Genomic DNA, 21,192 nt, shown 5'->3' with positions numbered 1-21,192 from the left:
GTAACTCAGCTACCTGATAAAAGGGTTAGCGTGGTGGTGGTTGAGGAGCTTCGGTGAAAGAGCTTCTTGGGTGAGAGCTTCAGAAGCGTGAGATTGATCTGTGTACTGCTTCAATTTAGTGACGAGTACTGTCTACATATACAGCTGTTTGTAAAATATGTTTTTTGTATTCATTTATATTCTCAGTCTTTTTGTTTATATTTCTCACATTTTGGATAATGCACCTGGTGGAGGACAGATACATTTCCAACCAGTTTTGTCTCCCTGCTACCTTTTGTGCCTTCCCTAAAAGACTCTACACACGGATACCCTTTGACAGGACGGATGTACTTGCTGGGGTGGCGATGCCTATGGACTTACCTTGGATGACCAATAAGGCATTACTAGAGGAACTAGTTCATGAAATGTGTGGACCATTGATGCAGTCACAAATTAGATGAAGACATGAGTGACAATTTATTTATTGTCTGAATTAATTAGGGCTAATGCCATCTGCTTTAACAGAAAATTACATTATAATCAAAGACAGGGGAATAAAAAAACGAAAGTGCTGTACCATCCAACATCATATTAACATCAGCTTCAGGCACATCGCTCTATATGTGACATCATAATGACCACTCATCATACAAGAGATGTTTTTCTTACCTTAGTACTGGGGTGTAAGGATCAACTAAACAGCTACACATTAAAACCAGTAAATGTAATATCCCCCCCATAATGGCAGACATTCACCCATTTAAAGTTCCCTGCAAAGCTGTCCAGTGGGATCTTAAACAGCCAATTGTGCATGGCTAAAACAATGGAGCCTTGAGATCTGAATGAACTCAAACAGTCATTACAATTCAGGTACATTATAATGCATTGTATTATCACTGAAAAAAAATATGACATTAAGACAACACCCCAGCCCAGTGTGTTTGCAGTGAACATGTACAGTCATTTGACTGACCATCTGGTCTGAGCTACATTAATCTGTCGATACATCTTTGAAAATGTGACATTGTTGCAGGTATTCTGTTTCTGTGCAAAAGTTTACACTGGCCTTTAAGACTACTTGGATGAATGGACATATCCTACCAATAAAACCATCTAACCATCTCTTCTAAAATGTAATGGGAAAAAGTGACATTACCAATATTGGTGTGAAGAAATGCACTTGTGAAATAATTGTAATATTTAAATTGACTCTAAAACTAAAGTACTGGTGTCCAAGCGGCCAGCGAGAAGCGCTTGCCTTTGGACAGCAGTCCAATTTGTCGCCGTCATTAGAAGAGCATTTTCAATTTGCCTAGGTATCTCCATAATTCAATTGGATTCACTAGGCATTTAGCAAAGAGCAACAGACAATAAGACAACTCCACAACAAAGCAAATACTGCCATACTCCCTGTGACAAGACAATATAAAACACATCAAAGTGTGACTGTTGAAAAAAAATTGCTATTTAGAAAAAATACCAAACATGTCAGGCACAGTTTAGAGTACATAAAAATATGGAAAATGGTGCAACAATATAGGCAAGAGCATATAGACATACTGCACTTGCAACAGGGTACTACAGTACATATATGTATCCAGTGAAACTAGATGTGGTTGTGTTCACAGTATGCAGTGGATGCTAAACTATGATATGAGCTAACGTATGTGTGTGTGTGTGGTATAGCAGGGAGAACTGTGTGTATCCAGAGAAGCTTGAGAGGATCACTGAGTCATGTTCAGGTAATATTTGCAGAAGAGACAGCGTGTGAGCACATCCAGGGATGTGTGTGTGTGTGTGTGTGTGTGTGTGTGTGTGACTGTGTGTGTGTGTGTGAGTGTGTTTGTCAGAGCCGGTAAAGTACTGAGGTCCAGACATGGTGCCCTACATCTCAGCCTCATTCAGTCTATAGGACCAAGACACTTCAAAGATGTCACATCCAAACATAAAAAAAGAAATAAAAAAAAACAGTCTTGTTCACTTTCAGTGACTGTACTACCAATGTCTCTCCAGCGCTACGAGGGCTCTGTGAAGAGAGTTGTTCCTTCATCCTAACATGAAACACTTCATGATCCGAAGGACGCTCCGATTATGATGACTAGAAGGAGGAGACAAGCTGCAGCTACACAAATGGCCAAACAGAGTTTTTTCTACAGGAGAGAAAGCATAGATGCTGGTATTAAGACAGAGAACGATAATGGATTTCACAGGCATAGGCACAGCTCTACAACAGTGCATGACCGAATAGCACTGTTATAATCGATTATATCTGTCTATGATAAGTTTACTTTTTACTGAAGAATTCGAAGTTCACTCACCGTTCCCAGTCTATACTATAATGACCAAATTTGGCAAGAAACCAATTTGCTCCAAAGTTTTGTATTAAGAACAAGAAGAACAAGATTTATAAGTAATAAGGTCATCATTTTGTTCAGTAACCTCATTTTGGGTCTTGAATGTCTTGTTAATCCTACGTAAGTAAATACTTTAGAATAATAACAAGCCATCAAGTCCTAGCTTGTTATCACTATCAGTTTAATGAGTTTAGCAGAGAGAAGTGTGAAAGCGGGCCAGCAGGCAGAGGCAGGCAGGTGGTTACGCAGCATGGTGGGGGCAATGCTGTTACCTCCAGCAGCAAACAGGCGATGCAGGCTAAACAGGGTTGACCACCGCGGGAGTGGACACTGCCGGGTTTTTAGTGGGCTGGTTAGACAGGCCCACGGAAAGGCCTACGATAAGAGCAACGACCGCAAGCAGCACCAGAAGAGCCATGGCCAGAATCATGTACTTCTGGGGGGACAAGCAGAGTCAGTGAGGGTGGGTGGGGTTAGGGCATGTTAGGAAGTGGTGGTGTGGAACAGTGTGGTGGTGAGAAGAGGTGGTGTGGCGGAGTGTAGATGGGGGCGACCTTACCCGCCGAGCTTTCTTCTGGTAGCGCACTGCCTTCTTGCACTCCTCCTTAGCACTGGCGACATACTCTACGGCGTTGGTCACATTATTCTCGATGTTGTTGATCATCTCGCCCTTTCACACACACCAGAGGGGACAGAAACATGGCCATCACAAACATGAACTTCATCAGTGGAGCTAAACTCATGACAACATGAAACAAGAAATCTGACAGTTTAAGCAGAAGAAAGATCCATTGTCACAAGACTAATGTTGGCTTCTGAGACAGCCCAACTGCTTCAACCTTCTTCTCTTTATTCATGTTCATGACTCGAGTTTTTACTATTTTCTCTCCCAGACATGCAGAATTAGTGTTAGGGTGCAGTCCATTCCTTGTCTTAGTACTTGCAAAGAGGACCTATTAGAATAGAATAATGTGGCCCAGCCATTTGCTTTACCAAAAAAAGGGGCATATTGTTTCAATGATGCGACCCCTGCAGTAATCTATTGGCTAGTCAGTGGGCAACGCACTGATTGGCAAGTCAGGTTGGGCTTGAAAACAGGGTCAAAATTTGTGCTCGCATCATTTGGCTTGTAGCTTGGAATTTCAGTGTCGCACACAAAGGTAGGACATTTGTGTGTCCGTGTCTCAGACTTGTGAAGCCTCACTGTTAATATGAAAATATCCCTGCACAAATTTGAATTACACACAATCATTTTAACCACATTGAAACGGCGATACAGCAAGGGTTAAACAGGCAGACAAAAGATGCCTGAGAGGCAGCAGTGACATAACCAGCAGTGGCAGTTGGAAAGCTTAAACTTCAGAACATTCCATCAATACATCTCCTGCAGTGTGATGTTAGGTGATGTCGTGTTGCATAACTCGACATGTGGATGGGGCAGATCAAGCATGAGATTCTGAAACTGGGGCGACTCAAAGAGGCATATGTATTATGATGATCAAAATCACTCTGTTCATCGCACTCATTGTATTCTGCCTCCCTGCTAGCATCAAGCTCACCTTCATCTTCCTCATCTCCACCCCAATATAAATATAACTGTCTTCAATACCAAAATCATGAATGTCCTCTTGCAGTCATCACCACTGTGATAATGATTTATAATGTATTATTAAATCTTAATCACCCTCTTCCTTCCTTCATTATTTAACCTGGGTCCTTCCCAGTTATCAACAGATTTATGAACATGTGGTCTACTCATCATCATCATCATCATCATCATCATCATCATCATCATCATCATCATCGTAATTACCATTACCATCATCACCTTCCTCCCCCTTTTCCTCACCTGGGTCACCACCAGTTATGAGTTCAAAAATGTGTGGCATCATCATCATCTACAACAGCTTCCTCTTCTTCCTCACCTGTGTCTCCACCAGCATGGCCATGTCCATGAACATGTCATGCAGCTCTTTGATGCTGGACTCCAGCCGCATGATGTCCTGGTGCCGTGACTCGATCTCGTTCAGAGCCTGCCGTGTGATCTGGGAGTCTGAGATGATCTGAAAGCATGTATGAGATATAACAAGAAAGAATGAGTCAAAGAAAGAGTTAGTGTGTTATACAAACATGCCTACAAATTAGTAAGTAGTCTTTACGAGCAGAAAGATAGAGTCATTAAGACTGGTGGCTGGTTCACAACTGTCAGTAGCAGGTAACTAATATTTCCATCAACACTGAAGTACAAAATGAGAGGAAAACATTGAGTACCGTCCCCAGACCACTAGATGGAGTTGAAAGGCCTTTAACTCATAAGTTCACATACCGGTAATCATTACGAAACACTATGGTACTGACATCTCATTATGTTTACTACCACAAATATGACTGCTAATAATACTAGTACATGTATTTACATAGAACATTTCCTCTGCTTTATACCAACAATACATGCGACATAGTAGGTAACTTGAGGCAAGAGAACGGCTAAGAACAAGGCACAATATGAATGTCATACAAAGACCTGATCCCAAAGTCATTTGAACTCGAGATTGAGAATGAAGCCTTACATCTGAGATGAAGATGGACGGGTTTCCACTTTCCAGCATGTCCTCAAGCTCTTCACTTGTGGTGACTTTTCCAGCTACAGAGACACAATAACACTGTTCATTGTGTTTATCACTGTCCTGCACTATACCATGTCAAGTTACTGCACTAAGCACTAGGAGAAACAACTTAACAGGAATCTTGCACTTCAGTCTTGCATTAGTATCCCAGTGAGTAAAAGAGTTTACACAACGTCCCTCCATCTTCTCATTAGACACATGCTCAGAGCTAATTACAATGCTGCCCTTCAGCCATATCTACTTCCTTGGTTACTCAAAATCAACTGTGCTTCAGGAGGAAGTGGCTGTTTCTGGTCAGAGCAGATAGAGTTATATACAGTATCTATAACAACATAATCACATACATTATGTGTTTAGGTTATAAAGACAAGCATGAGATTACAGTAAAGAAATTACAGTCAATGATGTTAAGAGTGTGACTGGTGAGTGTACTTCTGTGGATACAATTGAAACAAAAACAAGACTTGAAAGATCTGCATAGCACTAAAAAGCTGAATGGATAAAAAGTTAAAAGTTAGTTCCTTCGAGAGCTTTTAAGGTTTATTCCTTTTTTTTAAAGAAGGGAAACGTTTCTGAGAAGGCAAAAGGGGAAACATTTGACTTGAAATAAAAATTCCTGAAAATGCTATTTGTGAATATGTAAGTTTTTGTGTGCGTGCGTGTGTGATCCTGAAAGAGAAGGTCATCCCTCCCAGCGCCTTGAGGCTATTACAGTCAATGATGTTAAGAGTGTGACTGGTGAGTGTACTTCTGTGGATAAAATTGATACAAAAACAAGACTTGAAAGATCTGCATAGCACTAAAAAGCTGAATGGTTAAAAAGTTAAAAGTGAGTTCCTTCGAGAGCTTTGTGATTCCTGTGAGTGCGTGTGTGATCCTGAAAGAGAAGGTCATCTTTCCCAGCGCCTTGAGGCTACCGTTGACTCAGTTGGAGAAGAATCAAACAAAAGACTTGAAGAGAAGCAGCACACAGCCACACACACACACACACACACACACACACACACACACACACACACACACACCCACACACACACACACACACGGAAGACAAAAGTCCCTATCTGTCAACATCCCTTTCTTTGGACTGTTTGCTCTCTTTACTTTCTTCCTTTACTTTCTTTCTGTCTCCTCATCTTCCCCTCTCTCATTCCTTCATTTCCTCTTTCGTTCCTGTGACTCGCATCTCCCCAGATGTGAGAAGAGCAGAGCCAAGCCCTTAGCTGAGGCTCCATCTTCACACACCACCTCGCCCCCGAGGGAGGCCAGGGTTGTTGTTGTTGTTTTACCCTCTGAGCTCAGGCAAAAGACAGAGATGGGGCAACAGAAACAAGGGGGAATACAGAGAGGGGGGATGGTAGTACCCACAAAGCCTTTATTTATAAACAAGACTGTAACCGTGCATGGTCTGGGCCAGCCTAGCCTGACTGAAAAGTGGGCCTCTTGATTTCAATCGTAGGTTATTTCTACCCCTCCTGCCTTGATGCTGATCTCCATTTCTCTCCTCCATTCATAGATCTTAAACTAACTGATACTGATAACGACGACACTGATGATAATGAGGATAATAGTGAGCAGCATAATGATTCTAAATGACACCTAGGGGAGCCATGGGGGAAATATAAGCAAAGCACTGCAACTGCTGGCTGCACCCAGATCACATAAGGGCCAAGCGCCACCAGCAGAGAATCCCACATGAGTGAAGGCACTACACACGGGCCACACTTACAGGGAGGTGCACTTAGTGATGTAACAGTAGCTCAAAGTCACATGACTAACGGCAACCTGATCCAATTGGCCAGAATGGTCACATGATAGCCCGTAAGGCTAGAAATGAAGCTGAGACACGTGATCGCACTTGATAGTATACTTGAACGCTGCCATACTCTAGAGTCCTCTGTTTCCCCGGTAACCCTGACCCAGGTGTCTCTGGTGTCATGAGCTTCTGTCTCCGGTGTCGTGTGTCAGGCTGAAGCCTCATTAAAACTCTCTCTACAGAGTATAACACACACACATAGACTCGCTCACACACACACACACACACACACACACTCACACAGACTGACTCCTAGCTTCTGTAATGTTTGAAACCTTTACCATCAATTGTCCATTGTGTTCAGTGTGTATTTTCGCAGTCAAACTTTCAAACGTGGCTGTCATTAGGTTGAGTTACATCTGGAGAGACTTCCTGCACAAAGCCATTACGTAGCCTAACACTAACAAAGGCCATTGTGAACAAGGCAGCAACAGCAACAGAGTCAGTGGGACTATAAAAGCTATTCCACCACACAAATTACCATACAAACAAGCCTACTTACCAGTGAGCAAGTATTTTTAGGCTTTGCTATGGCAACAGCATGTCAGCAATGAAGTCAGCATGTACTCACGTCTTCAGCCAATCACAAACTCACTCATAATAAACCTGGCTCTCCCAGGTTTGCTGGTAGTTGGGTGACAGGTCCTGGTGCCCACTGTGACCGTGCCATGCCACTCACTAGAGAGCTACCCCTCACCCAGGACACCCTCATTACTGGCCTGAAGTGCCCGATATGGCCCCCGCAGTGGCCCTCAGGGCTCCAGCTCCCCACCGAGAGGAGACGGAGCCTAGCCACTCAGCCCTCAGGGATATTTTGTCCAAAGTGGCCCTCAGGGGTCCACCGAGAGGAGACAGAACTTGGCCACTCGGCCCTCTGGGATATTTTGTCCTGTCTGTTCATCAGTGCTGTGACAATGGCTTCTCACACACACATCTGTTTGTTGCATGCTGTGTCTCAACGTTCCACTGGTACTGGTACTGGTACTGGTACTGACAGCAGACCTTACTATAGGCCCCACCATAAAAGTGGACCTGAGCAACCATGTCCTTTACACTGTGTATAATCCAGCGAATCCCACTACAAAATGCAATTATGCCGTATTCTGTCCAATTACAGGATCTCTACACCCAATACCTTTCGCAATACCATATACAACAATCTCTGTTATTTAAGTTTTAAATAAGATTCATAACAAAAGTAAAAGTAAAAGTAACCTAGGGTTAACCCTGACTTGAGTAATGCTGGGATTGACCAATGGAAAGGTTGATGTGGGTTCATTGTTTTACATCAGTGAGCTTTTGAATTCCATTCATTATGGAATGACTTCCCCATTATGGAGATGTGTTCCACAAAAGCCATGCATTATCACCCATCTATGGCCAATATTATCTGATCAACACTGGCAGTTGAAGAGGCTGGGCAGGGTTTACGGCCACCAGCCTCCAGCCACCCTGAGGAAGTTATTCAGGGGTGTGTATCCTGTTCCATCAAGCTCCGGGTGTTCACTGGCTCTTGCGAGCACACTGCTGTCACTGGATTAGTGGATCACTGGAGCTGTCACTAAACCCTTCCTTTACTCAAACTAAAAGTGTTTTGTGTGTGAGTGCAGGAGTGGTTGTCTGAGTGAGTGAAAGAGAAGATTAACGAGATGATGTTTCACTGTTTGACAAAGAAAATATGGTGTTTGAGTGTTTGATGGAGTGTGTAAAAGTAGCTTTAGTGTGGCTGACGACTATAAGGGTAAGACTGTGAAATAAGACTTAATAAGTTTGTGCATATGAATGTCTGTGTGTGTATGAGTGAGTGTGTATGAGTGTGTGTCTGTGTGTGTGTGTGTGTGTGTGTGTGTGTGTGTGTGTGTGTGTGTGTGTGTGTGTGTGTGCATGTGTGTGACTCACTGATTTCCAGCTGTCTCTGGATCCTGCTTTTACTTCTCTCTCTGAAGCCCACTTGGGTCTCGTTGTAGCGGGTCATGACCTCCACAAACTTGCGGGACAGAACCGTGTGCTGCAGTGAAAGTGGAACATCCACTCACAAATCAACTATGATGGCAAGTGACTAGTGACCACACACACACAGACACACACACACACACACACACACACACACACACACACACACACACACACACACACACACACATACATACACCACTCACACACACTTAAAAAAGGGGCCTTAAGTAGAAACATATATAGAAGGTGAAGAGCTGACACCTAAGAGATACACACGGGTAAGGTAAGGAAGTCAGGAGAAGACAAGACAAGGCCTACAGGAGCAAGAAGGGAGGGGACGGGAGCAGAACTACCACAAGGCATTGAAGGAAAACAGAGAAAGAGGGGAAAAGAGTGTAAGCTGGAGCATAAGTCATTGTTGGAGAAAGAGAGAAAGAGATAGAGAGAGAAGATAGATATAGAGAGAGGGAGACAGAGAGGGGGGATAGAGAGAGAAAGCGAGATAGACAGAGAGAGGGAGACAGAGAGGGGGGGGATAGAGAGAGATAGCGAGAGAGAGTAAGCAGCGATGTCACACCTGAGTCCTCTGGATGCGGTGGTCCACTGAAGCTCGGTGGGCCATGTCGTCTGGGGGCAGACTCTGCTGCATGGCTGTGGGCACAGACTTTGGTTAGCCAACACAGCTCCTTCACTGCACTCATCACAACCAGATCCATAAACACAGTCAACGTCATGTACACATGGTCCTCCCTGTAGCTCAGGCCTTCACCTCATCATAACATCTATTAACAAACTCAACATAGCCTACTTCACTTGAAAAGCCGTTGTTTTGTAAATCAGTTACTCAGTTAAATCAGTTAATTGAGTTACTAAGGGGAAACCCAAACAGGATTATTTATAAAAATAATAATATGTTATACACAAACAAGTGACAACTAGCAGCTCACATATTTGCATCATGACGACGATGTGAAGTCCTGCCAAAGACCATAATGGCCACTGGCTGTGCTCACGGACACAGAGAATGGTTGACTGATTCAAGGGCCGGTTATGAATGCGAACCAATTTGTTTTGGAGACACAAAGGGGGGAAGCATTTGGGTCGACTGTGGAGTTTTTCAGTGCAATCTGTGAGGGTATTAGGAGAGGGCCATGATGCTGCAACTCTGCTACAGAAACTCTTGCCTTGATTCAGATTGCTCTAAGGTGGCCATTACTATCTCTCTTGGTTGTGCACTACTGTTAACTGCTAATAGATGACAAAGAAAGATATTAGACATAGAACTTTAATGGAGGTCTAAATACACATGCAAAACATGCATTGTTCTCGACAAAACTTCCCAGGCAGAAGCACATACTCACATTATATATTTAACAAACTCCCCCTTTTTCTTAAAAAAAAAAAAAAAAAAAAAAACCTAAGTCACTAAACGAAGACCAAACATTTTTTTTTATATTACATCAATCTCTTTGATTTGTTATTTTGTCTGTCTATCAGTGTATGGACAGTCTTCAGTTGACTGACATGTCAATGGAAAAGAAGAACATAAAAATATCAATATCATTATAGCATCATTATCAATATCAATCATATCATTATAGGTATACAAGGCATAGAAGAAGCTATACGAGGTTTGGTGGTTGCTATTTCTCAACAGTTTGTGTGTTGTGTTTAATGTAAAATGAAAGCTATGTACGTCTCAGTCCTACACAGCCTACTAATGAACCTCTTCTCTCAGCATAATGTGAATCTGCACGACATAAAACCAATCTCCTAAGAGAAATATTTTACTTGAGTCTGGACTTACATTTGAGTTTGGTTCGCACCATGTTGGCATTCTTATTGATTCCCACAGTCAACTGCTGTAGCTCCTCTTTAGTCCCTGTTGATGTGAAGATAGCAGGATATTATGGATGGAAGTATGCGTGTGTGTTTCTGTGTGTGTGTGTGTGTGTTTGTGTGTGTGTGTGTGTGTGTGTGTTTGTGTGTGTGTGTGTGTGTGTGTGTGTGTGTGTGTGTGCATTTGTAGCATAGAGTTCCCCTGCATGTGCTGTGTTTGTGGGGTTTTGTGTGTATCTTTGTGCACCTTGTGTGTGTGTGTACAGAGGACACAGTTTACATCTCTTGCTACTCAGAATGTGCCTTCTCAGTGGCATGTCTGTTGTCAAAGATCTCTTTAGCAGGTTCCTCTTCCAGTTCCAACATTCTGCTCATAGCTCATTGCTTTGCTAGTTCAGTTAATGTTCTTATCTAAACCTGTTTATTTTCTGAATATCTTGATCTGATATAACAGCCATGCTGTTTCTCGTTATTTCAAATCCATACGCACGCATGCACACACACACACACACACACACACAGACACACACAAGGTCTCTGTGTTTTCTCCGTCGGAGTGACTCTCTGGAGTGGAGATTCTCTGAATAAGGTCACACACTGGTGAGCACAGCTGCAACTGAGTTTGTGCACCAGCCTCATACACATAATGTCTCTCTATCTCACATGTACACCCTCACACACACACCAGACACAACCACACACACACACACACACACACACACACACACACACACACACACACACACACACACACACACACACACACACACACACACACACACACACACAACACACAAGGACTGTCTGTCAATAATGCCACTAATGTGGTCACATAAGCTTTTCTTCTCTCAGTTAACTATCTACGTGCTTCACCAGCTACTTGCTACAGTCAAACTACAATTCCGTAAAAGCACAAGCATCTCAGTCTCTGAGCAAATCAGCGTACATGCAAAGAAAAAAACATCTCCTTTGATGCATCAGTCACAAATATCCTGTTATGGATAACAACTTGCTTCCTGAGATGATGAGTCTTCAGATAAAGTTATGTCAAGGTTTGGAGTTGATGTAAAGGTAACCAGAGGATAAGGTTTAAGTTGGGATAAGAAAATATACCATCTTTTTCCTGTGAAGATATACTCAAGTCCACATTTTTTATTAGCATGATTATTTTTACTATCTACTCTGCACCAAAATGCATGGACCCTCAAAGATAAAGAAAAAACACACACACACACTAATCAAATAGAAGGGGTTACCAACCAATCTCACAACGATGTGGATAAGTGTGTGTGCCTCTGTGTGCATGTTCTTATGTGTAAGCGTGTGCATATGTTGACAGAACCCGACAGCTTCCCGTTTCCAGGTGGCCCGAGTGCCCTGAAAGCTTAGTGTTTGCAGTACGACACATATGCTGTCTCCTGGAGAGGAAGTTGGATTATATTTGAATTTCCTCCAGGATTCCCTTCCCTTCCCTTCCCTTTCCTTTCCCTGCTGCCCACTCAGCAGTCACTGCAAACACACACACACCACACACACACACACACACACACACACCTCACACACACACACACACACACACACACACACACACACACACACACACACACACACACACACACACACACACACACACACATGCAGATTTGGTTTCAGGTTTTCCAGAAATACAGAGAAAATAAAGAAACAAAGACAGAAAGAAAGACTCAGAATGCATTAAGGGCCATGCAGAACTCACAGTAGAAAATCTTACCAACTCGTCAGTCAATCCTACCCTTCAATCCCTAGCCCTTTTCACCCCCTCCATGAGAGGTGCTGTGGTGTACTCACTGTCGTCTGTGTTGGGCGCCGACAGGATGGTGCTGTGTTTCTTCTGCACCTCCTCCACCTCCGAGCCAATCTTGTCAATCAGACCTCGCACCTCCTCCACCTTGGCCACACAACAAAGCCAAGACGTGTCAAGGACCATATCGAGGAGGACATGGACAGCACCATTCAGCAGCAGCCATGCTCCAGGGCAGACCTTGTTCTCATCAGGCTGGGATCGGCTCGGCCTGTGCCAGGGCTTTGGAAGAGTCTGCTGCCTTCTTAGAATGTTCTAGTAACTCAAACATCATTGGTTCTATATTCCAAGGGAGCACACGTACTATTCCAATAAAACATATAGCTTCCCTTTTTTACAGACAAACCTGAAAATTCACAAGTATAAGTTCCAGCAATATTTATACTGATGTTTGGCTGTTGTATTGACACAGAAAGGATAACGGCACACAATATAGGGACAATTCATTTAGGATTTTAGAGGCCGTTCCATAATATGTCATGTTTGCAAATGGGCTCTCAAGGTTGAAACCATTCATACTTCCCCATACTAAAGTACATCGATGTATAGATAATATATAGATACATATATATGTTTGTTGCATGCGTATAAACTGGACAAATATGTTTTCTTTGCCTTGAAAATATTAGCTTGAGTTATGAGTAATGTGTCTGTCTGTGATGAATTGTTACAGTGAATTAACATGTGTACCTTCCGAAAGAAATCATCCATGAAGCCATCTGTCTCCAGTGTGACTTCCTCCTCCTCCTGCGCTCTGCCCTGTAAACATACAAGTTCACATTCATTTGGGTTGTTTTTTGACTGCACATTTTTGCAGTTTTCACACCAATCCACACACACTTTCACAATGTCTGGAGAATGGCATCTTGAGAAGATGAGGTTAAATAGATGAGCTATGACACTGATGGAGTTCCACTTTAAACCGCGCCTTTCTCAGACTGTTATAACATGGACAACAACCAGCCAGTGTCCAGTAAAACTAAAGCCTTCTTCACACTGTGGAGGAACACAGAGAAAGACCGTATTTGTCATACAACTATTTGCAACATTAAAAAAAGGCCTACTACTCGTCTCAAAAGTATCTAGATATTGGGGGACACGGGACAGTAAGCAGTTAGGCTATAGCCTACCTGAGGCTGAGATTATCATTTGTGAATTGTGAAGATCTGTACATAATTGACCCAGCAACTAAATGAAACATTGTAGCCTATATGAATAAAATAGTTGTAGCCTACTCACCGCTCGCAAGTCCGCCAACCGATCGTTCATTGTTTTCCTTTTCTAAAAGTTTTCATCCAAAACACGTATTTGGTATCAACTTTTACAGTCACTGTCACAGTATAACATCCAACCGTTTATGAAAGTAGACATGTCCGTCGTTCATCGCTTAGAGACCCGATCTTAGCTTACGATAGCTGGCACAAGCCTTTTTCACACACCGCCCTTTCCAAAGACTGTGACTGTGGCTATTGAAGTTAGAAAAACAACCTGTGGTATCTAACACGGTGAGTTATCTGTCCATAATGTCATCGAAAAAAACAATGAAGTTAAAATAAAGTTAGCTGTTTTAGCCCAATGTCTGAATCACCCTACCCGTTGTGAACACAGAGACTCGCGTATACATCCTTCAATGATGCCTAAACTAACTCTATCCTTGAGTTGTGAAGCGCCTCCATGCGATGGCGAGGGGTAATATCAGATTCAGTGAATTGAGAAGTGAAAGTCCATTTAGTTATTTATTTTTTAATTTTTTTAGTTGTTTTATGGATGTTTTTGTATTGCTTAATTTTATTAGACAGATATATGGAATAAATACATACGCTGAATGGATGCGTTTGGCATTTTATTGCCAGTCAAAAGGTTTAGAGCCTAATTAATATCTTTATCGTAGTTTAGACAAAACATTCAAGACTTTGGTTTTATTACATGATGTCACATAATACATTGCGAGAAATATGACAGAGCCGCGATATCAAACAAGACTCCACAAAAATAAAGAGTCTGTGCCAATTTCTTAAAAGACAGAATACCGTAATTGAATTGTATCATATATAATAACGTTACTGATCTGTGCTTGCAGCATTTTGTTAAATTAGGCCTACCTGCCTTGTCTTATTTTGTCACCGGGTGTAACCCATAGACATGTATAGGTGTAACCATTATTTTCTTCACACACTCCGCAATGACAGGGGGCAGTAAGGAGCCAGTGAAGGACTCCATTTCAGGCAAGAAATCTAGAAAGAAGAGAAGAAGACCATAATCTTAAATCTCAGATATGTATGGCATATGATAGCTAAATGACTGCAGTGTGCCTTGCTGAATTCCACGTACATTTTTTAAACTTCGACGTTTCTGCTCCTCTCCGCTCATGATCCTGATGTGTGACATTTCCGGTCGGCTGTTCACCTGACAGTCACTTGTTTGAAAACAAAGCGTTCCCTTTGATGTGCGTTGTCCGTTCGTTCATTCCCCGCACCAGTTAACGCAAGACAGCGGTCATGGGGGAAAACGACGACAGTGAGATAATTGAGCATCATGTAGACGAGGCGATGGAGAAGAAGACGAGTCAAAGGAGTCACACTCACTCGTTTATGGAGAGCGTCACTTCATCTGAAAGGGAAGGGCACAGTAGCACGCAGTCTTCGCACCGTCTTCTCGCTTACAGCGATGCCCTCATCTCCATCATAGCGACTGTCATGGTAAGATAATTGCAATGAGGGGTAAACATAGGATTGTTAAATACTCGATACACAGTTACATGCAGACACACGGTAGATCACTCTAAAATCCGTTGTGTTAACATATGTCACACTAACCTGTCCTCCCCTACATCTTCTCTTGTCCACATTTCCTAAATTTACTCTGGCATGGTAGTCAGTTCAGTTGGAAACTAATATCACATACTGTACAAGGCCCTAATGTTTTCACTTAAGCATTTACATATTTGTGCATAGTTAGGGACTGTCTTTAATATCTGTCTTTGCAGTGGAATGGATGACTGCAGTAGGTGGTGAGAAACGGGCACTCCTAATCAGGCTGATGATTTGGTACCTCAGGTTGTCATATCTGATGCCCATGTTGTCTCCACACAGCTGACTGGGAGATACTGATTTTCCACGCATTTCTGTTTTTACAGATATTGCCAGTGGCACACACGAAATTTGAGGGAAATGAGGTATGACTTCTCACTCTGCATTCAAACAATGCTTTGGTCCGTTGCATATCGTTATGTTTCTAAAGTTATCCTCTGTTTATTGTCAGACCTCCTGCATTGTAATCCCATAACTGTCCCTGTTCCCCAGGAGCTGAAGCAGAGTTTCCAGCTGCTGCTGACCACTAAGATTGCTGTGTACCTCATGACATTTCTGATTGTCACTGTAGCCTGGGCCGCCCACATCAGGTATGGGCCTGACTCTCTTCAAGACTGAACAGAACCTTCAGTGTATTCATCGCCACTGTGAAGGGCAGCAGGTGGCAGACCATTCTTTTTAATCTGTCAGACATCTCTTTGCCGTATTTTTTTTTAATTATGTGGGGTTTCTTTTCAGATTATTTCAAGTCATTGAGCGCATTGATGACTGCCTGGCTCTTCTCAATTTAGTAAGTTGAAATGGCTGAAAAAATATGTAAATATTTTGCAATTCTGCTCTGGGAGTTTTTAAAGTAATAAATAGGAATTCTACATGTGAAATAGTAATCGCTAACAGTGACGCTTAAGTGATGCTTTGATTTTATTTCTATGAAAGGTTTCGTATTTCGAAATGTCTGTTTCCTGTTGGATGTGTACGTCTTGCGTAAATCATGTTCTGCTTCCCCTTTTCTGTTACTATCTTAGGCCTGCATGATGCTGATAACCTTTCTCCCTTACACAGTGAGTATGAGTCACCCATCATCTGGTTAGGGAGGGAAGTACTAGCAAACGTGACTGGAGAAAAGAGCACACTATCACCCACAGACAGGTTGACATACTCACTATATTCACTTTCAGGCATTGACCTTATCATAACCACTTACTGGATCAGTCCAGGTGCCGAACTGTTCGATGGAATAATAAAAACCTCCATTTCTAAACCTGGAGACATGTTAGGTAAAAGCAAACTGACTTTCTCTTTGAAGCTTTCCAGATTGAAGTTTCAAGTACTGATAGACTTGGGTAAGAAAACATAGAGAATGATTCAAATGGTGTACAACAGGCAGAAACCACGCATCAGTTAAAATACCATTAGGAACAAAACATCATTTGTCAGAGGTTACTTTCATTATTTGAGCGTACAACAAAGCAGCCATTTTAAACAATCTTTTCTAAATATGAACAGGGACCTTTCTCTACGAGCATGCTGCAAGGTCACTGTGTCAAGTGGGATCTCTGCATCAGTGTAAAATTCGTAACAACAGGCAATATAAGGAAGTGCTTCTGTTTCTTTTCTTCAGGACCACATCCTTTTTATGGTAGCGCTGATGTTGTTATGAATCTTTCTCCTTAGTTCTCCTTGATGGCAACGTTCCCAGAAAAGATCCTTGGGATTCTCCTGTTCTGCGCCTGTGTGATGGTCATTGGTCTAATTCAGGTGAGTAGAACAAGGCCCTAAAGAGAGGAGACTGAAGCACCCATAGACATAACTCTCAGTGTACAGTGTGCACAGTGGTAATAATGCCTGGTGGGACTGAATTACGCCTTATTTGGAAGGTTAAGTGAAACATTCCCTGATTTTAAAGGAACTAGACTTTTTCAAGGACTTTTTCAGCACATTCTAAGCAGAAAGCATATCAACTAGAAAACACAGTTTTGGTTAATAACTGTTAAAAAGAGAGTTCAAAAAGTCCAAAGTTCAAATGCGGTCAAATTAAGCCGTCCTGTCATTTTTTACTGAATCTCCAATCATAGATATGTTCTTACCCTGGGCTCTTTGGTCATAATCTCTGTTTAGGCGGTCATCGTGATCTACGCGTTCAGTCGGCCTTTCCTCCTGAACGAGCAGATTCAGATCTCTGAGAACCAGGCCTACTACAAGCAGCACATCCTGAAGGTTATCATGAGGGTGCCTATCATGTGCCTCTTCGCCAGCATCTTCTCCTTCATCTTCTTCCAGCTGGTGAGAAACAGCCTATCAGCCTGATCTGGGATCAGTCGCTATAATGGGTAGGGTGCCCTCTCTGCTTACAGCTAGTTACTCCGTAAAAAGAAAACCAAGTGGGAGATGGATGTAGTGTATTTTCACTCAAATCAACAGTACTTCCACCTCTGCACCAGTGAAGTAAGGTCTGTGTTTACTGGCCATGTATCATTTAAACAAAATCGTTGATGATATCAAAAGTAGTAGCTAATAAACACACTTTAGAAAGAGGTTAAATATTTCCTAGTGTTGCTTTACGTGTGTTATTAATTATTTATAAGTAAATGCCTTCGACTAAATTACCAATTAATGTTCTGTGTGTTAATTGATCCTTTTCTCTATCTTGCAGTCATATGTCATTCTAGCCATTGTTATCTTCCTACCCTACATCGGCCAGTCTTTGAAGTGGTGTCGCAGTAAGGCTCTTGGTAGGTGTGCTGTATTATCAGTGATATGTGTTCATAGTTCCATTGTTAGATTTGGGGTGCCTGATCTCCCTTTTGGAGGTGTAGTCTGGTCAGTATTATTTTCAATCCCCAGTCTAACCTACGTGATTGTAGAGATTAGTGAAGTCCCACCTGTCTGTTTCTGTGTCCAGGCCATTCTTTGGAGGAGACGCCCGACTCCATGCTGTTCTACACGTACCACCCCAACGAGCCTCTCAGCAAGGAGCGCGTGGAGGCCTTCAGCGACGGGGTCTACGCCATTGTGGCCACACTCCTTATTCTGGATATATGGTCTGTGTGTGTCTAGTTTTGCTTGTTGAGAATACCCTATGTCAGCTGTCTTTGAATTCACATGGTAGCCACTAAAACAAATGCCTTGAAATATAAGTATATAATATATATATTTTGTAGTTGGTTGTTGGAACATTTCAACGTAAGTCTGTGTGACATGTCTGTTGTGAGGGCACCACACAGAAACCAAATGTGGAGTTGAATGGCAGTTCATTCTGCTTAAAGTTAGGCAATATTGTTTACAGCAGCTATGGAATGTAAAAAAAGATGAGGACCAAAAAAGAGTGACGTTAATCAGTCACAAATAGTGTTCACACAGCTCACTGAGAGAGCTAGGTTGCAGAACACAGTAGTGGTAGCATTATCTAAAACAATAAGGTCTCCTGTCAGGCGTCTTATAGATAGAACCTGTTGATCAGGAGCAATAGTGCGGAACAATCATTCAAATGTAACCCGGAATTATAATTCTGATTTTGTGGGAAAAAAAATGAATGGTACCTTGGGTTGTCAATATACTGTGTTTACTGTTGATTTTTTTCAGAACAGTGCTCGCTGGGTTTCATAGGGGGATATTTGACACAACCGTATACCCTTACCTCTCCTGTGTGTGTTTGGCCTGCAGTGAGGATAACGTTCCCGACCCCATCACGGTGCAGCAGAAGTTCGAGGGCAGCCTGGTGGCGGCTCTGCAGGAGTACGGTCCCGAGTTCCTTGCCTACTTCGGCTCGTTCGCCACGGTGGGCCTGCTGTGGTTCGTGCACCACTCGCTCTTCCTGCACGTGACGGTCACCTCGCGCCTCATGGGCCTGTTCAACACCTTCTCGCTGGCGTTCGTGGGCGGCCTGCCGCTGGCCTACGAGCTGACGCACGAGTTCCCGCGCGACTCGCGCAACGCCCTGGAGGCGGTGCAGATCAGCTGCGTCATCATCTTCTTCGCGGGCGTCTTCCAGCTGGCCATCTGGGTGGCGGCGCTTTTCGACGAGCGCCGCACGCTGCACCCGCTGGTGCGCTACGGCGGGCGCGACCACGTCTTCATGCTGGCCAAGCTGGCACTGTACCCGTGCGTGGCGCTGGGCACCTTCTTCCTGACGTGCGCGCTCAGCGAGTTCAGCACCACCATCTTCCACCTCATGCAGCTGGGCGTGCCCGTGGCCTTCCTTCTGCTGAGGCTGCTGGTGAGCGTGGGCCTGGCGCTGCTCCGCCCCCTGCTGGCCGCCCTGCGCAAACAGCCCGAGGCCGCCGCAGGGGGAGCAGCAGCAGGACTGGTGGAGGCGGAGGAAGATGAAGAAGCACGGGTGCCTTTCAGCGATCTCGTCAGCTAGGTTGCCACCCTGCCTTGTGCCCCCTCGCACCCCTCTGCAGTCTAGCCTCGAGGCCCCTGAAAAGCACTGCTTCTGCTGCAGTGACAGTGGGATCTCACCTCACCTCTGTGCTTTCAGACCCCTTTCTCTGTTCTGAGAGCTGTGTGCCTATTCTCTCTGCCGACCCCATAACCCATCACAAGAGATGCATGAAAACTGATCCCAGTGCAGGCAAAGGCCAGCATAAGCTGAGGAGCTGATGATTACACCTTACACTAAATGTGAAGAGAGCAGGACAGGGGTGTCTTGGTCTCATTTAAGAATGCATCGTTGTTCATAGTGATTTAAGAAATGAAGGTTACAGGGAGAGATGCAAGACCCTATAGCAGTGTAGAGGGGGCTGATTGTCAACACTGACTCCTGCTGGACAGTCCAAGCAGTGCTGATATTTAGCCATCATGGATCCCATAACCTTACACTACTGCCGTCCACTGATTTTAATACTGGATTTTTATTTTAACGGGTATATTCATGTCCAATCATTTGATTTTAACCTTAATATATCCTTGTAGATGTTTTGAGATGGTTTATTTTGTATTGTTTTTTTTTTTTTTTTTTACTCAAAAAGAGTTGTTTCCCATTGACAGGAATAGCATACGTGTCTAGCACACAGAAGCTGCATTGCTTACTCTGCTGAATCACAGACGGTCATTGAAGACAGTGCCCAATGTTCTGGAAACTAATAGTGAAGTGGGAGAAAACAGTCAAATGTTAGTCACTAACAATGACACTTTCTCCATTGATGCTTCTAACAGATTGGCACTAATGCACATGTCAGGCTTTGACCAATGGTTTCATGAGGTACACATCTCCATGGAAACACAAAGCCGAATAATCCATACACAGTCCCTGCCTAAATTTAGAAATCAGATCAACCCGCCTTAACGTCATCAGGACCTAAAGAGCAACATCTCACTTCCCATAAGCATTATGTGGCACAGTGACCACAACCTGTTTTTCACTTTTCTCACTCACCATCACAAGGCTTACACAGCCAGGGGACATCTGGCATTGTGTCTGTTTTGGCTTTCATGTATAGAATGCACTTATAGTGTTTATGTTGGTGCATCACCTATGCTCACCTGTATGTAGAAGTGATGCAGATGGTCCACTGCTGTTAAACTGGCGCCCTTCACAGCATAATCTGAGTGTGATTGTATGTGAGTAGGTCTGTATTGTCAGTCTGTACTGTCTGTCTGTACTATGTGTAAAAGCCATAGATAAAAGGGAGGAACATGCTTGCTTACAGTATTGATCAAGGGAGCATATGTGCTTTTGTTGTATGTTGGTACAGAATTGGAAACTTTGCTTTGCATTTTGCACTGTGATGAAATATTTGCACCTTTAGAATGAGGTACTCTGTTCCCCGTGGACAGTCCATTCAGATGTTCCTGTACTGTTTCGGTTTGGTTGGTTTTGCATCTTACTCAATCAGTGGTTTGTTACTGTTCAGAAAAACATGCATGGCCATGATGTAAACAATGTACATTTTGTCCACAAGGGGGCACTACTGCACCCTAGGCAATCATCAGTCATTTTTATTGATAGTTTTTTCCTCAAGCACTTATG

General features: G+C 43.2%; 2 protein-coding genes across 2 annotated transcripts; one reads left to right on the top strand and one right to left on the bottom strand.

The window, feature by feature from the left end:
- Positions 1-2,045: 2,045 nt before the first annotated feature.
- On the bottom strand, positions 2,046-13,680 carry stx2b (syntaxin 2b; the record flags this gene model as incomplete). The annotated part of the gene is made up of 10 exons (XM_080852128.1): positions 2,046-2,129; positions 2,893-3,003; positions 4,259-4,396; positions 4,904-4,977; positions 8,676-8,784; positions 9,310-9,383; positions 10,540-10,614; positions 12,399-12,498; positions 13,102-13,170; positions 13,651-13,680. The coding sequence occupies 10 exons, from the start codon at positions 13,678-13,680 to the stop codon at positions 2,046-2,048; spliced, it is 864 nt and encodes a 287-aa protein (XP_080708254.1).
- Positions 13,681-15,081: 1,401 nt separating this feature from the next.
- On the top strand, positions 15,082-21,192 carry tmem175 (transmembrane protein 175). Its single transcript, XM_080852031.1, has 10 exons — positions 15,082-15,110; positions 15,504-15,586; positions 15,714-15,811; positions 15,960-16,011; positions 16,247-16,282; positions 16,896-16,979; positions 17,340-17,504; positions 17,875-17,953; positions 18,124-18,262; positions 18,885-21,192. Exons 3-10 carry the CDS (start codon positions 15,768-15,770, stop codon positions 19,582-19,584), a joined length of 1,299 nt encoding a protein of 432 aa, XP_080708157.1. The 5' UTR covers positions 15,082-15,110; positions 15,504-15,586; positions 15,714-15,767; the 3' UTR covers positions 19,585-21,192.

Source organism: Sprattus sprattus (genome assembly GCF_963457725.1).
Source record: "Sprattus sprattus genome assembly, chromosome: 15".
Classification (NCBI taxonomy): Eukaryota; Metazoa; Chordata; class Actinopteri; order Clupeiformes; family Clupeidae; genus Sprattus; species Sprattus sprattus.
The sequence above is the reverse complement of the archived record's forward strand: the minus strand, read 5'-3'. Positions and strand labels throughout refer to the sequence as shown.

Bases quoted from the DNA above. Each gene is read 5' to 3' on its own strand.
- tmem175 (XM_080852031.1), top strand. From the start codon at position 15,768: ATGACATTTCTGATTGTCACTGTAGCCTGGGCCGCCCACATCAG. The intron at 16,283-16,895 runs GTGAGTATGAGT...CTTTCTCCTTAG, and splicing joins TAACCTTTCTCCCTTACACA to TTCTCCTTGATGGCAACGTT. The intron at 17,505-17,874 runs GTGAGAAACAGC...TCTATCTTGCAG, and splicing joins CCTTCATCTTCTTCCAGCTG to TCATATGTCATTCTAGCCAT.